This window comes from Thunnus maccoyii, chromosome 6, assembly GCF_910596095.1.
Source record: "Thunnus maccoyii chromosome 6, fThuMac1.1, whole genome shotgun sequence".
Classification (NCBI taxonomy): domain Eukaryota; kingdom Metazoa; phylum Chordata; class Actinopteri; order Scombriformes; family Scombridae; genus Thunnus; species Thunnus maccoyii.
In genome coordinates this window covers 21,760,505-21,781,941 of record NC_056538.1, presented here as the reverse complement: position 1 = coordinate 21,781,941, position 21,437 = coordinate 21,760,505, and the positions used below count along the sequence as shown (strand labels likewise).

Sequence of the window (21,437 nt, the reverse complement as noted above, 5' to 3'; positions counted from 1 at the left end):
AACACTGCATCTTTTTTTTTTAAGGTTATTGTTATGTCCTTTATGGGATAGTGAGCAGTGAAGAGGCAGACAGGAAATAAGGAGAGAGAGAGAGATGGGTATGACATGCAACGAGGCTGGGGTCAAGCCAGGGAGATTGCAGTTATGTGGCATGCACAGTAACCATTTGACCACCACTCCCCTTTTTCTGGAACTGTGAATCACCTCTTGAGTGTCAGTGATTTGACACAGTGTGACAACTGGAGGCCTCAGACTGCAACACAAAGATGCAAGTAGTTGTTAAAAACTGGAAGCCTGATGTGCCTGAGATTAACATTACCAATGCATGTGTGAGTTACTTCAGCCTTGGCATGCTGAATACCTTGTCCTCCAACCCAAGAAATAAGAAATGAAATTGGGTGAAAAATATAATTACTACTAGTACTTTTTTTTATCAAGGGCAATGTTCTCATTATATTGACACATCTAAATGGAGTATCCATGAGTGGTGTGGAAGCCAGTCACTACCTTTACCACTCATTGCTCCATGGGAATCAATTAGTGCAATGCCCCTTTAAGGCTTTTAACCTAGCAAAACAAGGAGAGACCACATCACACCCATTCTACCTTCATTACATTGGCTCACTGTAACTTTAAGAATTGATTTTCAGGTCCTTTTACTGGTTTGCAAAGCCTTAAATGGCTTATGTCTGGTCCATTTAACCAGACTTTTAAACCCATATATTCCTGCACAAGCCCTTAGGTCCTTCAATACTAAGCTGCTTTCTCAGAAAAAATATTGGAGATGCAGTTCTTTCCATCTATGTACCTAAACTTTGGAACAGCCCACCAGAACACATGAAACAGGCAACTTCAGTAGTGTCTTTTAAAAACTAGCTAAAAACTTTTGCATCCATTTTTTAAATTGTTTTTAAATGTTTTTATTTAATAATATGATAATCAAGTGTTAAGCTTGTTTTTATTATAATTCTGGAATTCTGTATTGTTTTAATTGTTTTATTTATTCTCTTGATGTCTATGTTTTTATGTGAAGCATTTTGAATTATCTACAATGTACAGATTATGCTATATTTACAATTTGATTGACTGATTGTATTTTAAATAAAAATGTTTCACTTGAATCTGGTATGTATATCATTTATTTGCTGCCCATGTGTACTAATGCCTACTGAAGAATCAGCATTAACAGCTGATTAAACTTCAGGCATGCTCATTATAGTTCACAATTCCATATTTTTTGTCATATCTATTCCCTTTGCCTGACCCTCCCCTAACATTTCACTATACACAATCTGTTTTATGTTCCCTCAGGACAAAAGCCTGAACATGTTACATTACAATAGCTCACAGTATGTAATCAATAATTAATACTGATTATAAACTGTAAGCTAATAATTATTATTAAATTACTACTGATTTTCCTGTCTAGTGTGTAAAACTCTAAATTCATTAACTTTGGATTGGCGCTCATAGTTGTAGCAGGGTAGAAGATCAGCAGAAAGTCTTTTCCCAACAAACTGAACCTCAGAATCTTCAAAGAATATTGAACACTTCACATCTTTATTTCTTTAAAATATGTATTAGTACATTAGAGTGATATGGTCCTTGCATATGTACTTATTTATTTCTTTTACCACTGCACTACATTTGTAATGCTGCAATATACAACAGTCACAGTCCAGTCTATACAAATGTGAACTAAATCACGTTTAATTTAACATTAAAACATTTATCTTTAAACATTAAACATTGAATAGAAATGCTTTTTTAAAAGGTTAACTTCAGGCATATCACTTCTTTTCTTTTCCCATCAGATGCTGTTTTGTATTCTTTTCAGGCTTCAGTAAAATAATATAACACTTTGGGGCGAACAGACAGAACAACAAGCCAAAGCTGGAGGCCAGAATGGCAAATGACTCCACTGCATCGGCATAATTTCCAGGAGAGCTGATATAAGCAGGGATGAATGCCAGCCACACAGCACAAAAGATCAACATGCTGAAAGTGATAAACTTGGCCTCATTGAAGTTCCCCGGCAACTTTCGGGCTAGAAAGGCCAGAATGAAACACAGACAGGCCTGCAGACCAATATATCCCAGAACGCACCAGAATGCAAGGCTAGAGCCCACACTACACTCCAGTATGATTTTTGAACGTTCATATTGTGTATTTCGGGATGGGTAAGGGGGAGCATCAATGAGCCAGGCAGCACAAATAATCACCTGAATCAGAGTGCAGCTAAAGATAATGGCCCTCTGCTGTTTGGGCCCCAGCCACTTCATAATGTTGTTTCCTGGCCTGGTGGCAGTGAAAGCAGCCAACACCACCAGAGTCTTCCCCAGTATGCAGGAGATGCAAAGTGAAAATGTGATGCTGAAGGCTGTGTGGCGCAGCATGCAGGACCAAGCTGTTGGCTCTCCAATGAACACAAGAGAACACAGGAAACACAGAGTCAGCGCAAACAGGATGAAGAAGCTGAGTTCAGAGTTATTCACACGGACTATGGCTGTGTTTCTGTGATGGAAGAAGACTGCAAGGACCGCTATAGTAAGACAGGCACCCACAACAGAGATCACTGTTAGGGCTATACCCAAGGAATCATAGGCCAAGAACTCCACTTTCTTTGGGATGCAGGCTGTTCTGTCGTTGTTTGACCAGAAGTCCTCAGGACAAAATGTGCACTCTATGGAATCTAAAGAGTAAGAAAATATTTAAAAGAAATACAAAGGAATAGTTTATTTAAAACAATTCCATATTCAAATATCACCTGATTGCAATAAAATATATTAGATATAATTGTCATCTTTATTGCTTGGTTGAAAGCTCACTTGTCTGATTGCTAATTTTGCCACTGTCACATGGTACACAGTCAAAGCAGCAGACAGGCTCCCCACGACGGACAGCCTTCCGGGACCCTGGAAGACAGCTGGCACTGCATACAGACACCGGCATCTAAGAAGCACACAGACAATAGTGTCTTTCAGCTCTGCAGTGTCAGATTAGTGTGCCGAAATGATTAGTCATTTACTTGATTAGTCCATCAACAGAAAAAAACACATTATTGTTCAAGCCATTTATCATGAAAAACATCAATATTTCCAGGTTCCAGCTTCTAAAATGTGAGGATTTGCTGTTTTTCTCTGTTTTTTCTAGGAAGTTGTGATAGGCATTTTTCTATTTTCTGACATTTTATAGACCAAACAAAAAAAGTTCTTGATTAATCAATAGTAAAAGTAATTATTAGTTGTGGCCCATACATGTTCCTGAACTCTTTTGTCAGAAAATGCAGCCAGCAAGAAAATGGTAGAGAAGCTTAGCTGAGATTTTCACAATCAGGGCTGGATTAAGTTATTTTTTTTATGAGATATTTACAATCTTACATTCAATTTAACAACAAGTTTGGTAAAATGGGAACAACTGTGGCTCCAGAATATTCACCCATTGCTGTTTAAAAAAATAGCCATAACATGAGAGAACGTTTTTGTGTCTGTGGTTTGGAATGCAGTGTTTCATTTGAATATAATCAGCATACATTTGAAACATTACTAACACCGTAGTTTGTATTTTACAATAATCCAGCCACAAGGACTTCAAGGTCATATGATGAGCATTTGCATCTCTAATATAAATTTGATCAAACTCATACCTGATCCAGCTTGTCCTGTCAACCTGACTTACCTCCACCTCAACCTACAGAACTTCAACAGGTGGCATCTGATGAAGGTAAAAACACAGTGTGAGCAGCTTGCCTCACTCTGATGACCTGCCCACACTATCCTGTCCTCCTGGATCACCAGCTCCTCTCCGGCAGGCTTGGTTCCATCAAACAACCCCACGTTGACAAACTCAATGTTACCGCCTGTGCCCCTCTGCCAGTTGATGATATCATAATAGGGTATGGAGTCGCCCTTCAGGTCAAAGTTCACCTCCTCCCCAGCAATGCTGAATGTCACTTCCTGGAGGTAGTGTTGGAGCTTGAAAGACAATAAATAATATGAAATACTCAAGCAAGATTTACAGTGCAATAATCAATAAGAATACTAGACAATACCTGCCAGGGTTGTATGTTGTTGCTTTGTGCACATGAGTTGTTGAGGAAAGGCCCTTGGTCTGGTTGACAGAGTAGTAGGTTGTGCAGGGAATGAGCAATTGCATATACAGCCTTATAGACATTATAGGCAACTCTAGGACTGGATGTATTCATGTAAGCTGAATGCTGATCCAACAGGGACTCCTGCCCTGAGCAGGGAGGCAGCTGGGAACCAGAGGACAGAGAAGGATTGCAACCATACAGAGCCTCCCACAGCTCCTGCACCAGTGGGTTATTGGGATACATCTGAGGATTTACTGTCAGCAGGTAGTCACTGAGTCTGGAGATATGACCTTTTCTGATGCCAAACCCAATGGTGCCCCCCAGGTAGGGGTAATACTCGCTCCCTGTAAAGACAGATGCTGTGACCCAGGCCTCGCTAGCCACCCACTGGATTCCAGTAATGTTCTGCATCATGTAGTCCCTCAAGAAAGGTGTCATCTCCCCCTCGGCCGAAAATACCACCACCACTTTTGCTGTAGAGCTACGCATTACCTAGGAGGAAAATGTTTCATAAGGAAGAAGCAAAAATAAAGCTGTTAAAACTAAGTCTAGTTAACCCTAACCCAGGATTGTCTCATTTTACACACCAAAACTTTTACCATCAAAATAACTTAAAACATGCTATAATAACACAAACATTATTCACACATGGGCTTTATTGGGATCAATTCGTCATCAGCACATACTATAAGAGGTCTTGAGGTGAAATAAAAACTCTCTTTTTCTATAACTCAAATTCAGTGTTTGTTTGTGTCTACCTGCATGATCTCCAGAGCCCTCTGGCGATTGTAGAGCAGAGGGATCATTTCTCGGTACGCAACACACACTTTGGTTCCCTGTAGCTCTCTTAGTAAACCTTGCACAGCGAAGCGCCCATATTCATGGTCCCCTCGCACCAGCCCCACCCAAGTCCAGTTGAAGCGTACCAGCAGCTGGGCAATGGCCTTCACCTAGGATCAGGAAAAAAGTGCCAATTTTATTGTGTCATAACTCAGATATTTAGAAAAACAAAACAAAGTAAACTGACGGAGAAATCAATAAAGCTTTTTTTAATATGTACTTTGTCTAATGCTGTAATGTAATCTAATATATCATCCACTCAAGTTGAGTTTAGGAAGTACAAGGTTTTCATAGGACAACACCGGACCACATACTGTAGAAACCCATTTAAATCTAAAGCTAAACCCTCACCTGATAGTCATCATTAGGGATTACTCTGAAGAAAGTTGGATATTTTATTCTGTCAGTCAAACATGCACATGACGAGAAGTAGCTGATCTGGGTAAAAAAGGGTTAATAAAGAACAGATTAAAGTGTAATATTTTGAGAACACATGTTTTTGGGCTATTATAACAGAACATAATTATCCTAACTAACCATTGGGATTCTGAACGGCTGCAGGATTCTTGATACCACGATAGACTGAGCAGAACCAGATTCCCCGATCACAGCGAGGAGTGGAGAGGCACCTCTGCACATGGGAGAGTGGTCCTCACTCAAACCGTTCAACACAGCCAGAGCAGCCCTCTGGCCGGTCAGTGGATATGCACATGAATCAAAGATTTTGTAGCCAAGGGTGTAATTGGGCAACAGCTCCATATTCTGGTTTATCTCCTCCACTGCCAGCCTCATAGTCTGAGCCCAGCGGAAAGCCCTCGGATCAAAACTGTACCTCAGCAGACACACATATGCACACACACATTGAACACAGCAAAGGTGTAGAAAAGGTAAAATTTAAAGGTAAAAGTTAGTCATCTCTCTGCATCTAAGTGCATAAGATTTTTTTTTGGCAAGATATTTTAGCAAGATATGTGTCTGGTAACACTTTATTTTTCAGGCTCCTCATTATCCAATAATTTCCAACAGTAGGCCAGCTGAACATGCAAAATGAATACAAATTTTTATAAAAACAAACATACAAATTCAACATAGATGAATAAAGTCTCCAGTGATTGATAGCTGTCTTGACTCTCAGAAATTATGTTTGTATGTTTGTATATGAACAATGAATACAATGAATACAAACATACATACAAATTCAGCATAGATGAATAACGTTTCCAATGATTGACAACTGTCTCAGAAATTATGTTTTTAAATGAAAAATGAATAATAATTTTCTTTCTTCATTTTTCTTTTCTCTGGTTGGTTTCTTGGAGCACTTTTTTTCAGGAAACTTTTTGTAAATTATTTAGAAATGATTTGGGAATTACAGACAAACCTTTTCTCTTTGGAACTTTCTTTGCTAAAACCTAAATATCTTACTCAAACTCAAAGTGCAGGTCAGGTCAAGCCATCATTGTATATAGAAATAACTTATTTTGCGTGGTACACATAAATATAACCTGCATAATCTATTTGATAGAATAAGAATGTCACAACATGTTTCTTTGAGACAAAATCACACAACATCCAACTGAATATATTAAGTTAAATACCCCCAATCTGATTTCTAATCCAAACCTATTAAACTCACCCATTGCACTTCACTGGTGGTGGTCTGTAGGTGCAGTTGAGGTCTGGCATCTCCTGGTTATAGTGAAGGGGGAAGATCCCCCCGATAACATAGTCACCCTCTGCCACGAAGCCTGGCTCAAAGCTGTTTTGAAGAGTGCACACTTTGGCTGCAGATGGGGATAGAGAGGTGAAGATGGAAATTGGGGCATAAATTAAAGTGAGGACCCAGACATAGTTAATCAAGGAAAATAAGGCAAGTGGAATCATACTGTCAAACACCCCCCAAATAGAGAGAGTGCAGGAAATGAGACAAGCTATATACTATATCCCCTGTAACCCTTGCTATATTCTAGCATCTTATTAATGACAGAGTGCCACTGGATTGGTCATCAGCAGTCCCGCCTAATTTATGAAAGTGGATTACTGGAGTCTGAATGACAAAGACAAATGATGTAATAGGACCATGATAGTGGATATAGAATATCCTACGAATTTTTTTTAATTAAATGTATGTAATATATTATTATTATTATTATTATTATTATTATTATTATTATTATTATTATTATTATTATTATGTAATATATCATAATACATTTGTGTTATATTTGAAAACATGATTAGTATTTCCACATGTACAGTCAGATGAAAGTCAGAACTTTCCAAAGTAAGTAAAAGATCAAGTTATAGCTAAGCAGATATGAGGAGAAATATATAAAACATTGTTTAAGTCTCTGAACCACATTGGAACAGTCCACCATATCATCAAGCAATGAAAAAAGCTTCATAGCAAACTGGTAAGAGATGTGATGGCTCTGAAAATGGCAATCATTCCCCTCACACCTCACTCCACATGGAGTGTCTAGTGAGCAAGGAACTCATATCACAAACAGTTTGCTAACCAAGACAGCCAAGGTGTGGAGGATGCCACTCACTCTCCTGGCAAAGTACATGGTCATCTAGACAAAGCCAACACATATGTCTATGTACTTTTTATGTATTCCTCTTCTGCTTCTAATACGGTCCAGCCTCATCTTCTCCTTAGATACCTGTGTGACCTGAACATCAGCAACAACCTTGTACTGTGGATCAGAGAGTTCCTGAGAGAGAGGCCCCAATGAGTCTGTATTAATAACACCTCCACTGACTGTCCTGAACAGCGGTGTTCCACAGGGGTGTGTTTTATCTCCCCTCTTGTTCTCCATATATACAAATGAGATAAAATACAACAGCAAAGACCTCTCACTCATTGAAATAGTGTAATTTATAACCATGTATGTTCAAAATGTATTGATGCATTCTTTTTAAATGTGGCACAAAAAGGGTTTCTGAGTTTCTTGGAATAGAAAACGACACTTCTCAGGAATGTCAGCTTCTGTTGACTCAAAGCCAGGACATTCTGGAAATGTGTGGAGTAACTTCTAGAAACCATGTGTTTTGACTCTATGCCAAAATTGATTCATGTACCAAGAAACTTGAGTAGAAACAGATGTTAAGTGGAACCTATATAAATTGGACTTTTACTACCCTTCTTTGTCTTCTCTTTGCAAGCCTTGTCTGTACATTGATGACCTGAGCGCTGGTATTAAAGACAGAGTGAAAGAAAGAAAGCCTGAAAAGTTAATTTGCCTGGCTGCCTGAGGTTCACTAATGCAGATACTGCCTAACAAAAAAATGGAAACTCCAAAAACACCTGTGTAATGTCATTAAAGCACAAGGTTGGTGATGTTTTTCTTATTGTCAACAAATCTCATGAGCAGAGCTAAACCAACAATAAATATCTAAAACCTGATATATTCTTTGGGTGCCGTAGAACTTCGCTGTTGTCTAAAAAATCATTTAAAAACACGACAATGAGCTAGACCAATGCACTGGGTGACACGTTCCTTCACCCCAAAGACTACTATTAACAGTAGTAGTACAAACAGTACTGTTGTTTAGAAATGGCTCAAAAGACTATTAACAGCATCACATTTTCAGCTTCCGGAGAACAGTACCTTGTATGGAAGACACCACTGCGCATGCACAGGAACCAGGTCTGTTAACAGAGCTTTGCTAGCTTGTTGTGCACAACCTCTTGGCTTTATACTACATTGTAAATTCTCAAAGAACTATAGTTCTTTGACAAGTAAGTCAAAACTGTCTACTGTGTAACAGCTCATGCTATTGTGCAATGCAATTTGAAGCATCTTTTAAGGCTTAATATCTATTTTCTTCCCTTGTACTTGTGTAACTACAGTTATTTTGACGTACAAACATTGCCAAAACATGAATGACCACACAGCAGTACTGTGGCTGAACCATAGACAGTATAAAAATAATGGACGTAGCCACCGTGACATCACCCATTGGTTTGTGGATTTGCATTTGAAGCCTTGAGTTTGGCATTTTGACTGTCGCCATCTTGGATATTTGGAGCCAGAAGTGATGAGAAGTGACCAAATATGGACAAGAGGGTGGAGCTGACGCTGACGCTAGCTGCTAGCTTGGTTAGCACGGTGCATTTACAGTCTATGGTTAACTGTGAAAATGCTAATGCTTAATTTCACTAGCGAAAAACAGGCTTAAAACCATTAAAACAAAATGTACTTAAAAACAGTAAAAACTGAACATTCCACTTCTTAGAGGGACTTTTAGTACAACCAAATGCTGAACAAGACTTTTTTAAGGCAACCAAAATGTTACAGTTAACTTTCATGAACTGAAAACACACTGAAATAGCTACAGCTATGTTACCTAATCATCATCATAACCCCAACATCGTAGCCACGCCGTAAACCATACCCTGTTCATCGTCAAATTTAAATTTAAAAGGGACCATTATTTATAAAATAATTTACAAAATGAACATCATGCTATATTGAAGAAGACTGAAAACTAGCAATTAAAACCATAAATTCATTAGGAAAGCCTTTACTGAGGTAATAAATCAAGTAGGATCATTTTCCCATAGACTTCTATGCAATCTGACTTCCTTCTGGAGCCAGTGGACTCGCCACCTGATGGCCATTAGAGAGAATGCAGGTTTAAGGCACCTCTGCATTGGCTTCACTTTTCAGACCTGGAACTACCTGCTTAGGCTGAACGCATCCTTTGTGGACTTTCTCTATGCAGCCATTGCAGACAGGGTGTAAGATTAGAGTTGAGTGATTTTGTTTGACAAAATACTCGAAAAAGTTAAATGCCATAGTCTTAGAACAGATCTTGATGGTTTAATTAGCTTATTTTGTTACAACATCACAACTAATCAAACACAACAGAAAACTTAATCATATGTCACTAAGAAAACAACCTGAAGTGCTGATTGTTGTATGATTTTTTTTAATTTACTGTATGTTCATGCTGCACCAAGAACATGAGGTGTTGTCTTTAATCATGTCATAACTCCTGTATCTGGGCGGTCCCCTCAGAGTTATGTGTGTTCACAACAGTATATAAATCAGCTGTGTCCTGAAATATCATATTCCTTTGTATGTGACCAGAAAAGGCCAGCTCATATTTAACTTTTGAATTATTTAACAAAACTGAGCTGGAGTTCTCCTTCAAGCCCTGGGCCAGTCATGGCATTGGTGGCTGCCAAACTTCTTATGTTGCTTTCTCTCTTTGGGGGCAAAAGTGGCTCAGCTGCTCTGGATAACTGCGTTTTCATGGGGGAAGAGGAGACAAATAATCTGTACGAAGATGGAGATGTAGTTATAGGGGGCTTATTCCCTCTGCACTACAGTCCTCTTTCTTCTCTTCCAACATACAAAAAAAAACCAACACTAAGTACATATAAGTAGTGAGTAAATATTTGAATGCATCTTATAATAGTATCCATGTGTAGCACATACATTTTATTTTACTATATTTGTATTTATAGTACGTTAATGTTTATATCTGTGCTGCTGTGTGATTAACTGCTTTTCACTACAGTTTCAGCTCCCGTGCCTTGCGCTGGATGCAGACCATGACTTTTGCAATCAAAGAGATCAACCAGCGCAATGACCTCCTGCCACACCTTAAGCTGGGTTTCCACATCCGTGACAGCGGTGACAACATACCTGCGTCTCTGAAAGCATCTTTACTACTGGTGAACGGTCAACCAGAGAGGGGCAAAGGTCTGGAGATAGACACTGACTCTAATTTAGGCTGTGGTGCCGTTAGCCAGGCTGTGTCCCCAGTAATTATAGGAGATGCTGGCTCTGGGGTGTCTATGGCTCTGCTAAGAAATCTAGGTTCTTTCCACATCCCCCTGGTGAGACTGCCTAAACTTTGATTTTGGTAATATTTATAGAGTATGTGTTTTGCCATGTAAAATCAGTCTCCTGTCATGTATAATCATTTGCCATTTTTCCATATATTTTGCTACTGTTGAGTAGACTTTCAAGTATATAGTGCTGTATTTGTAAATGTATCATTTATTATGCTTACAGTGTAAGCAGCTGGATAGTTAAATTGCTAGACTGCAAACTGCCATTTAAATTCAAGTGAAGCAGAAATTCTGCACCACTGAATGCTTTTAAAGACGGTGGTATTGTTTGGAGAAATTTGATACAGCCTTTTGAGTGAGCCAAAGTGTGCAGAGGGTTAACTATTGTTTGCTATAATACCAGGTGAGCTACTTTGCATCCTGCAGCTGTCTGAGTAACCAAAGAGAGTTCCCTACATTCATGCGGACCATGCCTAGTGATGCCTTCCAGATCAGAGCCCTGGCGCGCTTGGTTAGCTATTTCGGCTGGACCTGGGTGGGAGTCATTGGAGCTAAATCTGAATACGCTCGCTTTGCCATCCAGCTCTTCCTCCAGGAGTCAGTGCACTATGGTGTGTGTGCTGCCTACACACACCTCTACCCTGTAGCACTAAGTCAGCAAGATGTAGATGAGCTTCTTGATAATATTCAGGTATTGTGGGTCAATGCAAATTTCTCTTGCATACAAGGGGTAGAAAAAATAATATACACTCCTGCAGTAAATACTACCTTTCAGAAACCTATAATGTTAAATATTATGATAGTTTCAGAAATATGTTGATTCAACTCTGTCGTCATTTATCAGGCCTTACTATGCAATGTTATTGCATTGCAGCACTGTATAATGTATAATCATGAGAGGAAACAGGTGTTATCCTCCTGCACGGAATTTCATGTGGGTAAAGCACCCACCTAAAAAACATCATCACTGTCTTTCCCCCCCAAAAAAAGTCAGTAACATTTGTCAGCCTATTGATTGTAAATAAAATTCACACATGAGCTAATTATTTTTCTGTTTTAGACATAGAGTGCCACATTTTTTCCTTTCTGTTTTTTGGAAATGCAGACTTTACTGTATAGTTTACAGTGTTTTTAAAACAGCACTATAAACTATGTCCTTAAAAAGTATCATCAAGTAATTTCTCAACTTCACAGAAGGGCTTGCATGTACTGGATTGTCTCATCATGTCAGTTGTTGTCATCAGTATTAACAATAATTACATTTTCACTGTTTAGGTGGCATCCTCCAAGGTCATCATTAACTTTTCTAGTGAATCAGAGCTTCAGACTATTCTGAGAGAAATCAGACGTCGAAACATAACCGACCTGCAGTGGATTGCCAGTGAGGCCTGGTCCACTGCCAAATCACTCTGGGAAAAATTTGGAGATCTCCTGACGGGAACATTAGGATTTGCTATCCGGAGGGCAGAAGCAATTCCAGGGTTGAAGCAACACCTCATCAGTCTCAGACCATCGTACATACATGACTCAGCTTACCTGGCAGAATTTTGGGAAGAGATGTTTAACTGTCGGCTAAATGGGTCCGTGAACAGCCACTCTCACGGGGTCGACAAGTACCTAGACAGATGTCCATGTAAAGGGACGGAGGATTTAAAGGATGTTTACTCTCCTTATTCTGATGTAACACAGCTAAGAGTGTCATATAATGTTTACAAGGCTGTGTATCTTGTAGCCCATGCATTGCAAGATATGAGTGACTGCATAATTGGACAGGGGCCTTTCCTTAACGGCACCTGTGCAGACCCTAAGAATTTTCAATCTTGGCAGGTAAGAGATATTCTCAGGATCAGTAGATTTTTTAAAAGGCTGAGAAAGAAGTAAAATGCACCATAGTTTGTGTTTAGTTAACCTGTTTTCATCTTCTCTCAGCTCATCCACTACATGAAGCATACAAATTTTTCTGCACTTGGAGAAAAAGTCAGCTTTGATCAAAATGGTGACCCCATCGCTTACTATGATCTCCTTAACTGGCAGAGGATGCCTGATGGCTCACTACATTTGGTTAAAGTAGGCTTCTATGATGCCTCATTGCCTGATGGATACAGCCTGGTGATAAATGACTCAGTGATTCAGTGGCCTGTTGGGAAGAAGGTGTGTTCTCTGCAAACAGGCTTGAGGCCATGTTCACCCCTTAGACTGTTGTATGTACTGTTGATCAACACATCAGCCAATCTGCTCTTATTACTGTGCAATATAATGTATTGTTAAACATGTAGGTACCCCCTGAAAGAGTTCAAAGAGAAGTATAACCTACTCAAGCTGAAATTTCATATGAATGCTGTAAACATGAACCACATTAATAACCTAATATTCTGATAACAATTTGCATTTAGTTGCAATAACCATTTTAATACCCACATTTGTGAATGGGTAATTGCAGAGGTGATTACAAAGTGAAAATTGTATTTTGCAAATAATTTTCATTATGGTAATTTATACATGTATTAATGCTATTTATATCACATTTGTAGGGCAAACACAGCTATTAATTTCATTAGACTTGCTACGAAGAATATGTCAGAAATACAGTAATCACAATTACAAGAAAGAAATACTGCTACATATTATGATATTATGTTTTTGGGGATTGGATGATGATAAACTGAGTGCTCTGGTAATCATCTGGTAATGAAAATAATTCACTTATTGTGTAACTGGATTGTTACACAATTACTGCCTCGTAATTATCTTGTTAATTCTTTTATAAAATTATGACCACTTAATTGTCTTCAGTTGTAGTTGTAACAGATCATCAATAGGTCACACTTAGTTTCTCCCTCTTTAGTTCACATAATTATCATCACTTTGAGTCTGTATCTGAACTACAGGCTGCAGGGACAGAAGTGTATAGTCACATTGATTGAAATCAGTGTCTTTCTGAGTGGCTGAACTCTGCCTCTCAGGCTTCCCGGTCTGTTTGCAGTGACACTTGTCCTCCAGGTTCCCGCATCGCCAGGAGGAAGGGGGAACCCATCTGCTGTTTTGACTGTGTCCCCTGTGCTGAGGGAGAAGTTAGTTATGAAAATGGTGTGTTGAGTTCTTTCATTTTTTAACACATTCCCCTAAATTATATGAATACAGTTTGACATGTATTAATCTAAAGGTAGAGTCTCTACATTAAAATGTCCTTTTCTCTCTCCAGATTCTTTAGAATGCTCACGCTGCTCAGAGGACAGATGGTCCAATAAAGCCAGAGATCTCTGTATCCCAAAGACAATTGAGTTCCTTTCTTACCATGAAATAATGGGTATTGTGCTGTGTGTGGTATCTGTCCTTGGAGCTTGCATTTCCCTCTCCATCCTTGCCCTATTCTTCATGTATAAAGACACACCATTGGTTCGGGCAAACAACATGGAATTGAGCTTCCTTTTCTTGGTGTTTCTTGCCGTATGTTTCCTTGTTGGCCTGTTGTTCATCGGAGAGCCCTCAGACTGGCTTTGCCGCATCAGGTACCCAGCATTTGGGATCAGTTTTGCCCTCTGCATTTCATGCCTCCTGGCCAAGACAGGGGTGGTCCTAATGGCCTTTAGGTCCACACTGCCAGGAAGTAATGTCATGAAATGGTTTGGACCAAAACAGCAGAGAGCCAGTGTGTTTTTAGGAACAGCTGTCCAGGTAAAAATACTATCCGAAAATCAGCAATTTATAAATATCTTTTCAACTGTGCTGATTAAAATAAACATCTTGCTGTTTTCCCCATTGATCAGGTAATAATCTGTCTTATCTGGCTGATCACCAGTCCACCTCATGCCCACAATAATACGGATTACCACAGTGCTACCATCATCATCGAGTGCGTTACTGGCTCAGAGGTTGGCTTCTGGTGCGTTCTTGGATACATCGGCATCCTGGCCTGTATGTGCTTCTTAATGGCTTTTCTGGCTCGGAAGTTGCCTGATAATTTTAACGAGGCAAAGTTCATCACCTTCAGCATGCTGATATTCTTTGCAGTGTGGATTACTTTTATTCCAGTTTATGTGAGCACAGCTGGGAAGTACACGGTGGCTGTCCACATCTTTGCTATTTTAACTTCGAGCTTTGGTCTCCTTTTTTGCATTTTTGCTCCAAAGTGCTATATCATAATTCTGAAACCAGAAGAAAACTCCAAGAAGAAAATGATGCACAAATGAAAATGACAGCACATTACATGTGTTAAAATAGAATTTACATGTATAATAAAGTAATTTGTAAGAAATGACTTTATGTTATATGAACTATTAAAGATTTATGCTGGAAATGCAATAAGGCTATCCTTTTTGAAATACGTTTGCTGAAGTACAGGGTAAAACATGTTTTCACTTCACAAACTTATGGTGGCCCTGAGACCTCAGTGCACTGCATCAACAGCAAATAAAGAAAATATCTTCACCAATTTGTCAACACGTGCAACATTTAGAAAACACGCTGCAAATTCAGACAACACAACACAATACAAACAACACAACACATTACAGAAATGCGCTGCAAATAAAGACACAACAGATAAATATACACAATAAATAAAAATAACTGAAGTGTTTCCAGAAGACACTTAAAAGTGACGAATGTGTGTGGACATGCAATCACAATATTAAAATAAACCAAAAACACTAATATTTTAGCTCATTTAGATAGCTCACTTCAATAACACCATGAGTCATGAACCATGGCAACAACAAGCATGTCCAGATGTGTTCATCACTTTGGAAACACTTCTGTTGTGTTTATTTAATGTGTATATTTATCTGTTGTGTCTTTTGCAGAGCATTTCTGTAATGTGTTGTCTGTATTTGCAGCGCATTATTGTAATGTGTTGTATTGTCTGTATTGTATTGTGTCTGAATTTGCAGCATGTTGTCAAAGTGATGAAGATGTTTCTTAATTTGTTTGTATTTTGTCTATGTGGATGTGTTTTTTTAATTTGCAGTGCGTTAAGCTCTCAGGGCCACCATACAAACCGTTCTATAATGATGCAAATATTTACTGTATGTTGAAACTTAGTTAAAACGTTCTAATTGTAAAATTCTATAAACACATACAAACACAATGATTAAATTGAGTTATTTGAGTTTATATTATAAGCTATATATAGCTTTTACTTTTGCAGAACATCTCTCTAAACTATCAGCATAGAGCACTGTGTTGTCCGTATGTCTGTAATATTTAATTTAAAAATTGTATTTGTTACTCTAAATGATGATAATAAAAACCCACAGACAATGACAGAGTTTTTAATTTTTATTATTATTTTTTTATTGGCACTAATGTGAATGTAATTTGAGTCTCAAAGTTTATAAACATTTTTTTACTATCATCATTTTAAGGATGATAGAGACTATATATTAAAAAAGAAAAAAAAAGATGTTTGTTTTTTTAAATATGGAACATTTGTCATACTTATGGATGCAGACTCTGTATTATATCAAACATTACATCATCTCGCTTCACTCACATACTCTACAACAGTACGTTACATAAAAGTATGCAGGACAGTGTCATCAATTAAGAAATCATAGTTTTCCCATAATATGCTTCTTGGTATTTCTCTCTGGCTTTATCAATATTATGTGACATTTAGGTGCAAAAATGCAAATTAATAAACCATATGCTGAAGACAAAATTGCAAATATCTCAACAGCTACAGTGAACTTTCCAGGGGAGCTGACATATGCTGGGATAAAAGTGATCCAGACAGCACAGAATATCAGCATGCTAAAGGTGATAAATTTGGCTTCATTAAAGTTATCAGGCAACTTTCTTGCTAGAAATGCCAGGACCAAACATATTATTGCAAGAAGCCCTATGTACCCCAGCACTGCATAGAAAGCAGCCTCAGAGCCAGTGTTGCATTCTAAAACAATCTTCTTATTGCTGTATCTGAAAACCATGTCTGGGAAAGGTGGGTTTAACTTTAGCCACAACACACATATTACTATCTGAATTAAAGTGCATGAGCAAACTATGATCCGTTGCTGTGCAGGACCAAACTTTCCTGCAACTTTGCTGCCAGGAAACGTGGCTTTGAAAGCTGTAACGACAACAATAGTCTTTCCCAAGACACAGGAAACACAAAGTGCAAATGTCACTCCAAAAGCTGTGTGGCGCAGCATGCAAGTCCAGACTGTAGGTCTGCCGATGAAAGTGAGGGGACAGAGAAAACACAAAGAAAGAGAAAACAGCAAAAAACAGCTCAGCTCAGAGTTGCTGGCCTTTATCACAGGGGTGTCTCTGGAGTGGATAAAGATGGTCATCGTGGCCAGCGACAGAGTGGCTCCTAGCAGGGACACAACTGTGAGAGCTATTCCCATCGGTTCATAATATGTCAGGAACTCAATAGTTTTAGGAATGCACTTGTCTTTTCTGTCATTGGACCAGTATTCCTGTGGACAGGGTGTGCAATCTGCTGCGCCTGTTGAACATGAACTGAATGTATGAGTTCTGCATCTGGATCTCACATTTGCAGGAAATTATACCACCAAATGCAATTGAAAAGCATTATATTTAATAATGAATCTAGTTAAACTGACACTGATATTTTTAATATGGAGATGGTAAACATTAAATACATGCAATGACACTGGATTGTGCATGTTTGGTTTAGTATAGCACACATGCTGTGGATACATGTACCTGTTGAATTGGCTATAGTTCCGTCAGCACACGGGATGCAGTCAAAACAGCAGGTGGGTTTTCCCTTAATTTGAGCCTTCCTGGTTCCTATTGGACAAACATTAGAGCACACTGATGTCGGAACCTGAGAAATAAAAAAAAAATTAAAAAAGCTTATACAATATAAGTATAGTGCAGCCCAAAAAATGTCATACTGATCTAATGTTTCAACAAGACACATAGTTGATAAACAACAAGCTTGGTGCATGAAAAAAGTCTCCTTGATTACCATTTTTCCAGTTCTCCACACTATCTCTTCCTCCTGGATGCTGAGCTCATAATCACCGTTAGCAGCAGAGGAAAAATGACCCAAAGTCACATGTTGCACCTGCCCATCTCTCAGCTGCCAGTTAATAACATCATAAGAAGCAGGAGGGTCGCCGTTTTCATCAAAGAACACATTATCCCCAAACTGATTCCTAAAATTCACTCTTTGTAGGTGATCAGTGACCTGAGAACAGCAAAGTGAAAAGCAAAACAGATTATCTGTTAGACATTTTTATGTTTTTGTTCACATTAACAAGATTATTTCTATACAGGTAAATAAAATGTTTATTTGTACTTATGTGTTGCTAACGATTACTTGCACTATTTCTCACCTTTTTGGGCTGAATTTCTGATATGTTCAAACATGGCCTCACTCTTTTTTCTCCAACTGGTTGGCAAAATACAAGCTGGTGAAGAGCATGTGCAATTGCATAAACTGCTTTATACACATTATAAGAAACTCTGAGCTGTGTGACATTGAAGAACACATCCTGGGAATTCATTAATGTCTCATTGCCTGTGCATATTTCATTTGTTGCCTCAGAACCTGTGTGCTCCCCTGACAAAGCAGGTCTACAGCCCACTATAATCTCCCAGAAATCCCTCACAAATGCTGCACCTGGATCAGTATAAGGGCTTATGCCTGTAAGGAATGGTTTTAGGTTTGGAATAGCCATTTTCTTCACCACGAATCCAAGGGCTCCTCCAAAAGCTTGGTAGATTTCTGAAGTGGAGGGTCGAGAAGCTGTTATCCAGGCCTCGCTGCCAATCCACTGAATTCCTGTAATGTTCTGTTTCACAACCTCTTTCATCAAAGGATAAAAGTCACCCTCAGGAACAAAAGCAAGAATGACTTTGACAGTTGACTGCTTAATCAGTTCCACAACATCCAGTATTTTATCCATAGAGTATGTCCGTAGAATTGTCCCAACAAATGCAACACAAACCCCAAGCTTTTTAACCTCTTCAGTAAAAGCCAGGATCCCATTCCTCCCATAGTCATTGTCTGACTGTATGGCTCCAACCCACTGCCAGCCAAAACGTTTGACCAGTGCAGCCAGAGCTTTTGCCTGGAAATAGTCGCTGGGGATTGTTCGAAAAAAAGTAGGATATTTAGCTCTGTTACTCAGACAGGCACATGTTGAGAAGTAACTTACCTGAAAGAAAAAACACCAATAGAAGTCTTATGAAATGTCACAACAAGCACTTGAAAATCATCAATTATCACAGAACAATAATGAAATAAAACATCTAAATAATCTCTTACAACTGGCATTTGAAATGGTCCAAGGGTTCCAGCCACAGCTAAAGACTGAGATGATCCAGACTCAGCTATGAGGGCAGATATTGCTGGAGGACAAGGGGAACTTGACTCTGTCTCTTCTGGTCTACTAGACAGAGTTAGTGCAGCACGTAAAGTATTTGTGGGAGATGCACAAGAGTTAAGAATCCTATAGCCAAGCGATATGTTTGGCAGGAGAGCAGGATCTTTGTTGATTTCTTCAATTGCAAATATCATCACTTGGGTCCATCGAAACACTCGAAGGTCAAATCTAAAAAGGTTTTGCAATAGGTTGTAAAATAAAAGCGATGCTACATGTACATATGAGGTTACAATTTTAAGATAATATTAGAGGAGGCTGTATGAAGCGTGAAAAACTCAGATCTGTTTAAACTTACCCTGCGCACTTCACTCCAGGTGGGTCCCTATCAAATGTAGAAGTGCTGCTTATCTCTTTGTTCAAAACTGGGAAAATCCCCCCGATCATTATGTCTCCCTGCTTGAACGAACTTGGCATATCAAACCTGCTGAGCAGTTCACAGCCAGAAGCTGCGTTCAAGTAGAGAACAGACAAATATAAAAGCATGGATCTTTCCAGCTCATACATGTTTGCTCTGCATTTTTTAAGAGAGACAAGGATGCAGCACTTATAACAACTGTGTCGGATGCAGGAGAACGTGCTCCCTTCATAAAAGGGTGATTTATTTCCCACAGGGCACAACAATCTTACATTGGTAAGGTTATTGCTACATTCAGTGCACACCCATAAAGTACTGTGTGTGTTATACAATATAGATTCAAAACATTTTTATTTTCTGAGGCCCCTAAAAACTGTACAATTTGGCCAACTCACATATGTGACACATCACATACTTGACAAAAGCTTAAAAAGATACTGAGCTTAAATTGTTTGGAAAGGTACATTTATCTATAAAATAAATCAACTTTACTGCTCAGGAGAGAAATTTGAACCAAGATGCAAAAGGTGATAGAACAGCCACAATTTTGGAAAATGTTAAATAAAGCAAGGTCAAGAATTTTGTGGAGTACAGCACTGCAAGCAGGTAAATACTGCAGTAATAATAAATGACTTGGGATACTGAAAATGATGTTATTGTGTGAGTGGTTTTCAGTTATTTTCACCATAAACAAATTATATGTGTAAATTATTTGGAAAGATAGAGAACATTGGTAAAATCCTACTAAATGCTGCATAGGTCTACTGTTGAAATATGGTGATCGTGGTGCAGACTGGTGCAGACTCTTGTGGTTATGTGATATGTATATGTCTGTACATGTCTCTTTTTTGTATGTGGAATTGATTTTAAATAATTCTGTACTCACTGATGACAATAATGACATAATGGCACAATGACAACAATATTTGAAATCTGTTTTATAGGTGATAAGGGGTCTGAGAGTGGGCACTGTGTGAGTTGTGAATTTTAGGCTAGTTGGTTGATTAGAGTGTGAGGTCTTTTCAGAAACAGATGATGTGACAGGTGGTCTTTATATCACAGTATCCCCCAGAGGGAGGTTTGGTTATCCCAGTATGAAAACCATCTGGGTAGGGTGCTTATGCCAGCGTAACACTTTAAAATAAGGATAATGACTTATCATTGATGAAAACATAAACTAATGCTCTGTATGACTCTGCATGCATGACTAACAAACATTTGAAGCCATGCATAAAATATAATGAATTTAGATGGAGCTATGCTAAAATGACTGATACAGTACTTGATCTTTATTAATCAATGTTAGACTGATAACTAACATATGCACCTTTAATAATACATGAACTCTAAACCAGTTGTCAGTGGGAAAAAAATACATCTGATCGGCATACCTGAATGGTTTTTTCAAGCAATGGTATATTTAACATGGTGACATCTGCTGGGCAACACTTGGTTCTACATTTATGTAAATGATTAAAACTGACACCATGTGAAACTGTGCTTCAAAACATAAATCACACTTGTTATCTTTAATACTGTATTTAAATAATATAAAACTAGTAAAATATTTTATACAAAATTGATGTGTACATGTCCACAAATGTGTGGTGATAAATATCTTCTGTGAGTGGCTGTGGCCTAGTTACAACTGTTAATTAAGGTCTTCAAATACAGTATGTGACTGTGAGTATATTATGATTATATAATAGACAACGTCTGGCTTTACCCTTCCGTGTTTTCTTGCCGTTTACACAGTTATATATGAATTATATTATTTATATATTATTTCTGATACCTATATTAAATATCTAGACTATCCAAAGAAACCATGTTCATTTTATTTATATTTCAAATGCAGTACCTTGTAAAAATTGTGTTTGTCCACTTATATAACTATATGATGAGACAAATGTATTGTATGTCACTGGCAATACAAGATTTACAAAGTTCCAATGTAAATAAAGATTGTCATTTAGTTGT

At 38.3% G+C, this 21,437-nt stretch overlaps 3 protein-coding genes across 3 annotated transcripts; 1 reads left to right on the top strand and 2 right to left on the bottom strand.

Annotated features, from left to right (window-relative positions):
* Positions 1-1,607: 1,607 nt before the first annotated feature.
* LOC121898537 (extracellular calcium-sensing receptor-like) lies at positions 1,608-6,811 on the bottom strand. Its single transcript, XM_042413698.1, has 8 exons — positions 6,570-6,811; positions 5,471-5,759; positions 5,285-5,371; positions 4,852-5,043; positions 4,052-4,585; positions 3,750-3,974; positions 2,829-2,952; positions 1,608-2,692 (listed from the first exon to the last, which is right to left on the bottom strand). Exons 1-8 carry the CDS (start codon positions 6,617-6,619, stop codon positions 1,791-1,793), a joined length of 2,403 nt encoding a protein of 800 aa, XP_042269632.1. The 5' UTR covers positions 6,620-6,811; the 3' UTR covers positions 1,608-1,790.
* A 1,705-nt stretch (positions 6,812-8,516) lies between these two features.
* Positions 8,517-14,933, top strand: LOC121898538 (extracellular calcium-sensing receptor-like). Its single transcript, XM_042413699.1, has 8 exons — positions 8,517-8,586; positions 10,466-10,787; positions 11,146-11,433; positions 12,018-12,569; positions 12,672-12,893; positions 13,706-13,829; positions 13,945-14,417; positions 14,510-14,933. The coding sequence occupies exons 2-8, from the start codon at positions 10,491-10,493 to the stop codon at positions 14,930-14,932; spliced, it is 2,379 nt and encodes a 792-aa protein (XP_042269633.1). The 5' UTR covers positions 8,517-8,586; positions 10,466-10,490; the 3' UTR covers position 14,933.
* A 1,358-nt stretch (positions 14,934-16,291) lies between these two features.
* Positions 16,292-19,486, bottom strand: LOC121898536 (extracellular calcium-sensing receptor-like). The gene is made up of 6 exons (XM_042413697.1): positions 19,398-19,486; positions 18,988-19,270; positions 18,302-18,874; positions 17,779-17,901; positions 17,412-17,535; positions 16,292-17,184 (listed from the first exon to the last, which is right to left on the bottom strand). Exons 1-6 carry the CDS (start codon positions 19,484-19,486, stop codon positions 16,292-16,294), a joined length of 2,085 nt encoding a protein of 694 aa, XP_042269631.1.
* Positions 19,487-21,437: the final 1,951 nt, after the last annotated feature.

Excerpts from the sequence above, each read along its gene's own strand:
- LOC121898537 (XM_042413698.1), bottom strand. The coding sequence starts at position 6,619 with ATGCCAGACCTCAACTGCACCTACAGACCACCACCAGTGAAGTGCAAT. Across the intron at positions 5,760-6,569 it reads CCACCAGTGAAGTGCAATGG|TTTTGATCCGAGGGCTTTCC; the intron begins GTGAGTTTAATA and ends GCTGAGGTACAG. Across the intron at positions 2,953-3,749 it reads GGGCAGGTCATCAGAGTGAG|ATGCCGGTGTCTGTATGCAG; the intron begins GCAAGCTGCTCA and ends TGTGCTTCTTAG.
- LOC121898538 (XM_042413699.1), top strand. The coding sequence starts at position 10,491 with ATGCAGACCATGACTTTTGCAATCAAAGAGATCAACCAGCGCAATGAC. Across the intron at positions 12,570-12,671 it reads AGAATTTTCAATCTTGGCAG|CTCATCCACTACATGAAGCA; the intron begins GTAAGAGATATT and ends ATCTTCTCTCAG. Across the intron at positions 13,830-13,944 it reads AGAAGTTAGTTATGAAAATG|ATTCTTTAGAATGCTCACGC; the intron begins GTGTGTTGAGTT and ends TTCTCTCTCCAG.
- LOC121898536 (XM_042413697.1), bottom strand. The coding sequence starts at position 19,486 with ATGATCGGGGGGATTTTCCCAGTTTTGAACAAAGAGATAAGCAGCACT. Across the intron at positions 19,271-19,397 it reads CCTGGAGTGAAGTGCGCAGG|ATTTGACCTTCGAGTGTTTC; the intron begins GTAAGTTTAAAC and ends AAACCTTTTTAG. Across the intron at positions 17,536-17,778 it reads GGCAGCTGAGAGATGGGCAG|GTTCCGACATCAGTGTGCTC; the intron begins GTGCAACATGTG and ends TTTATTTCTCAG.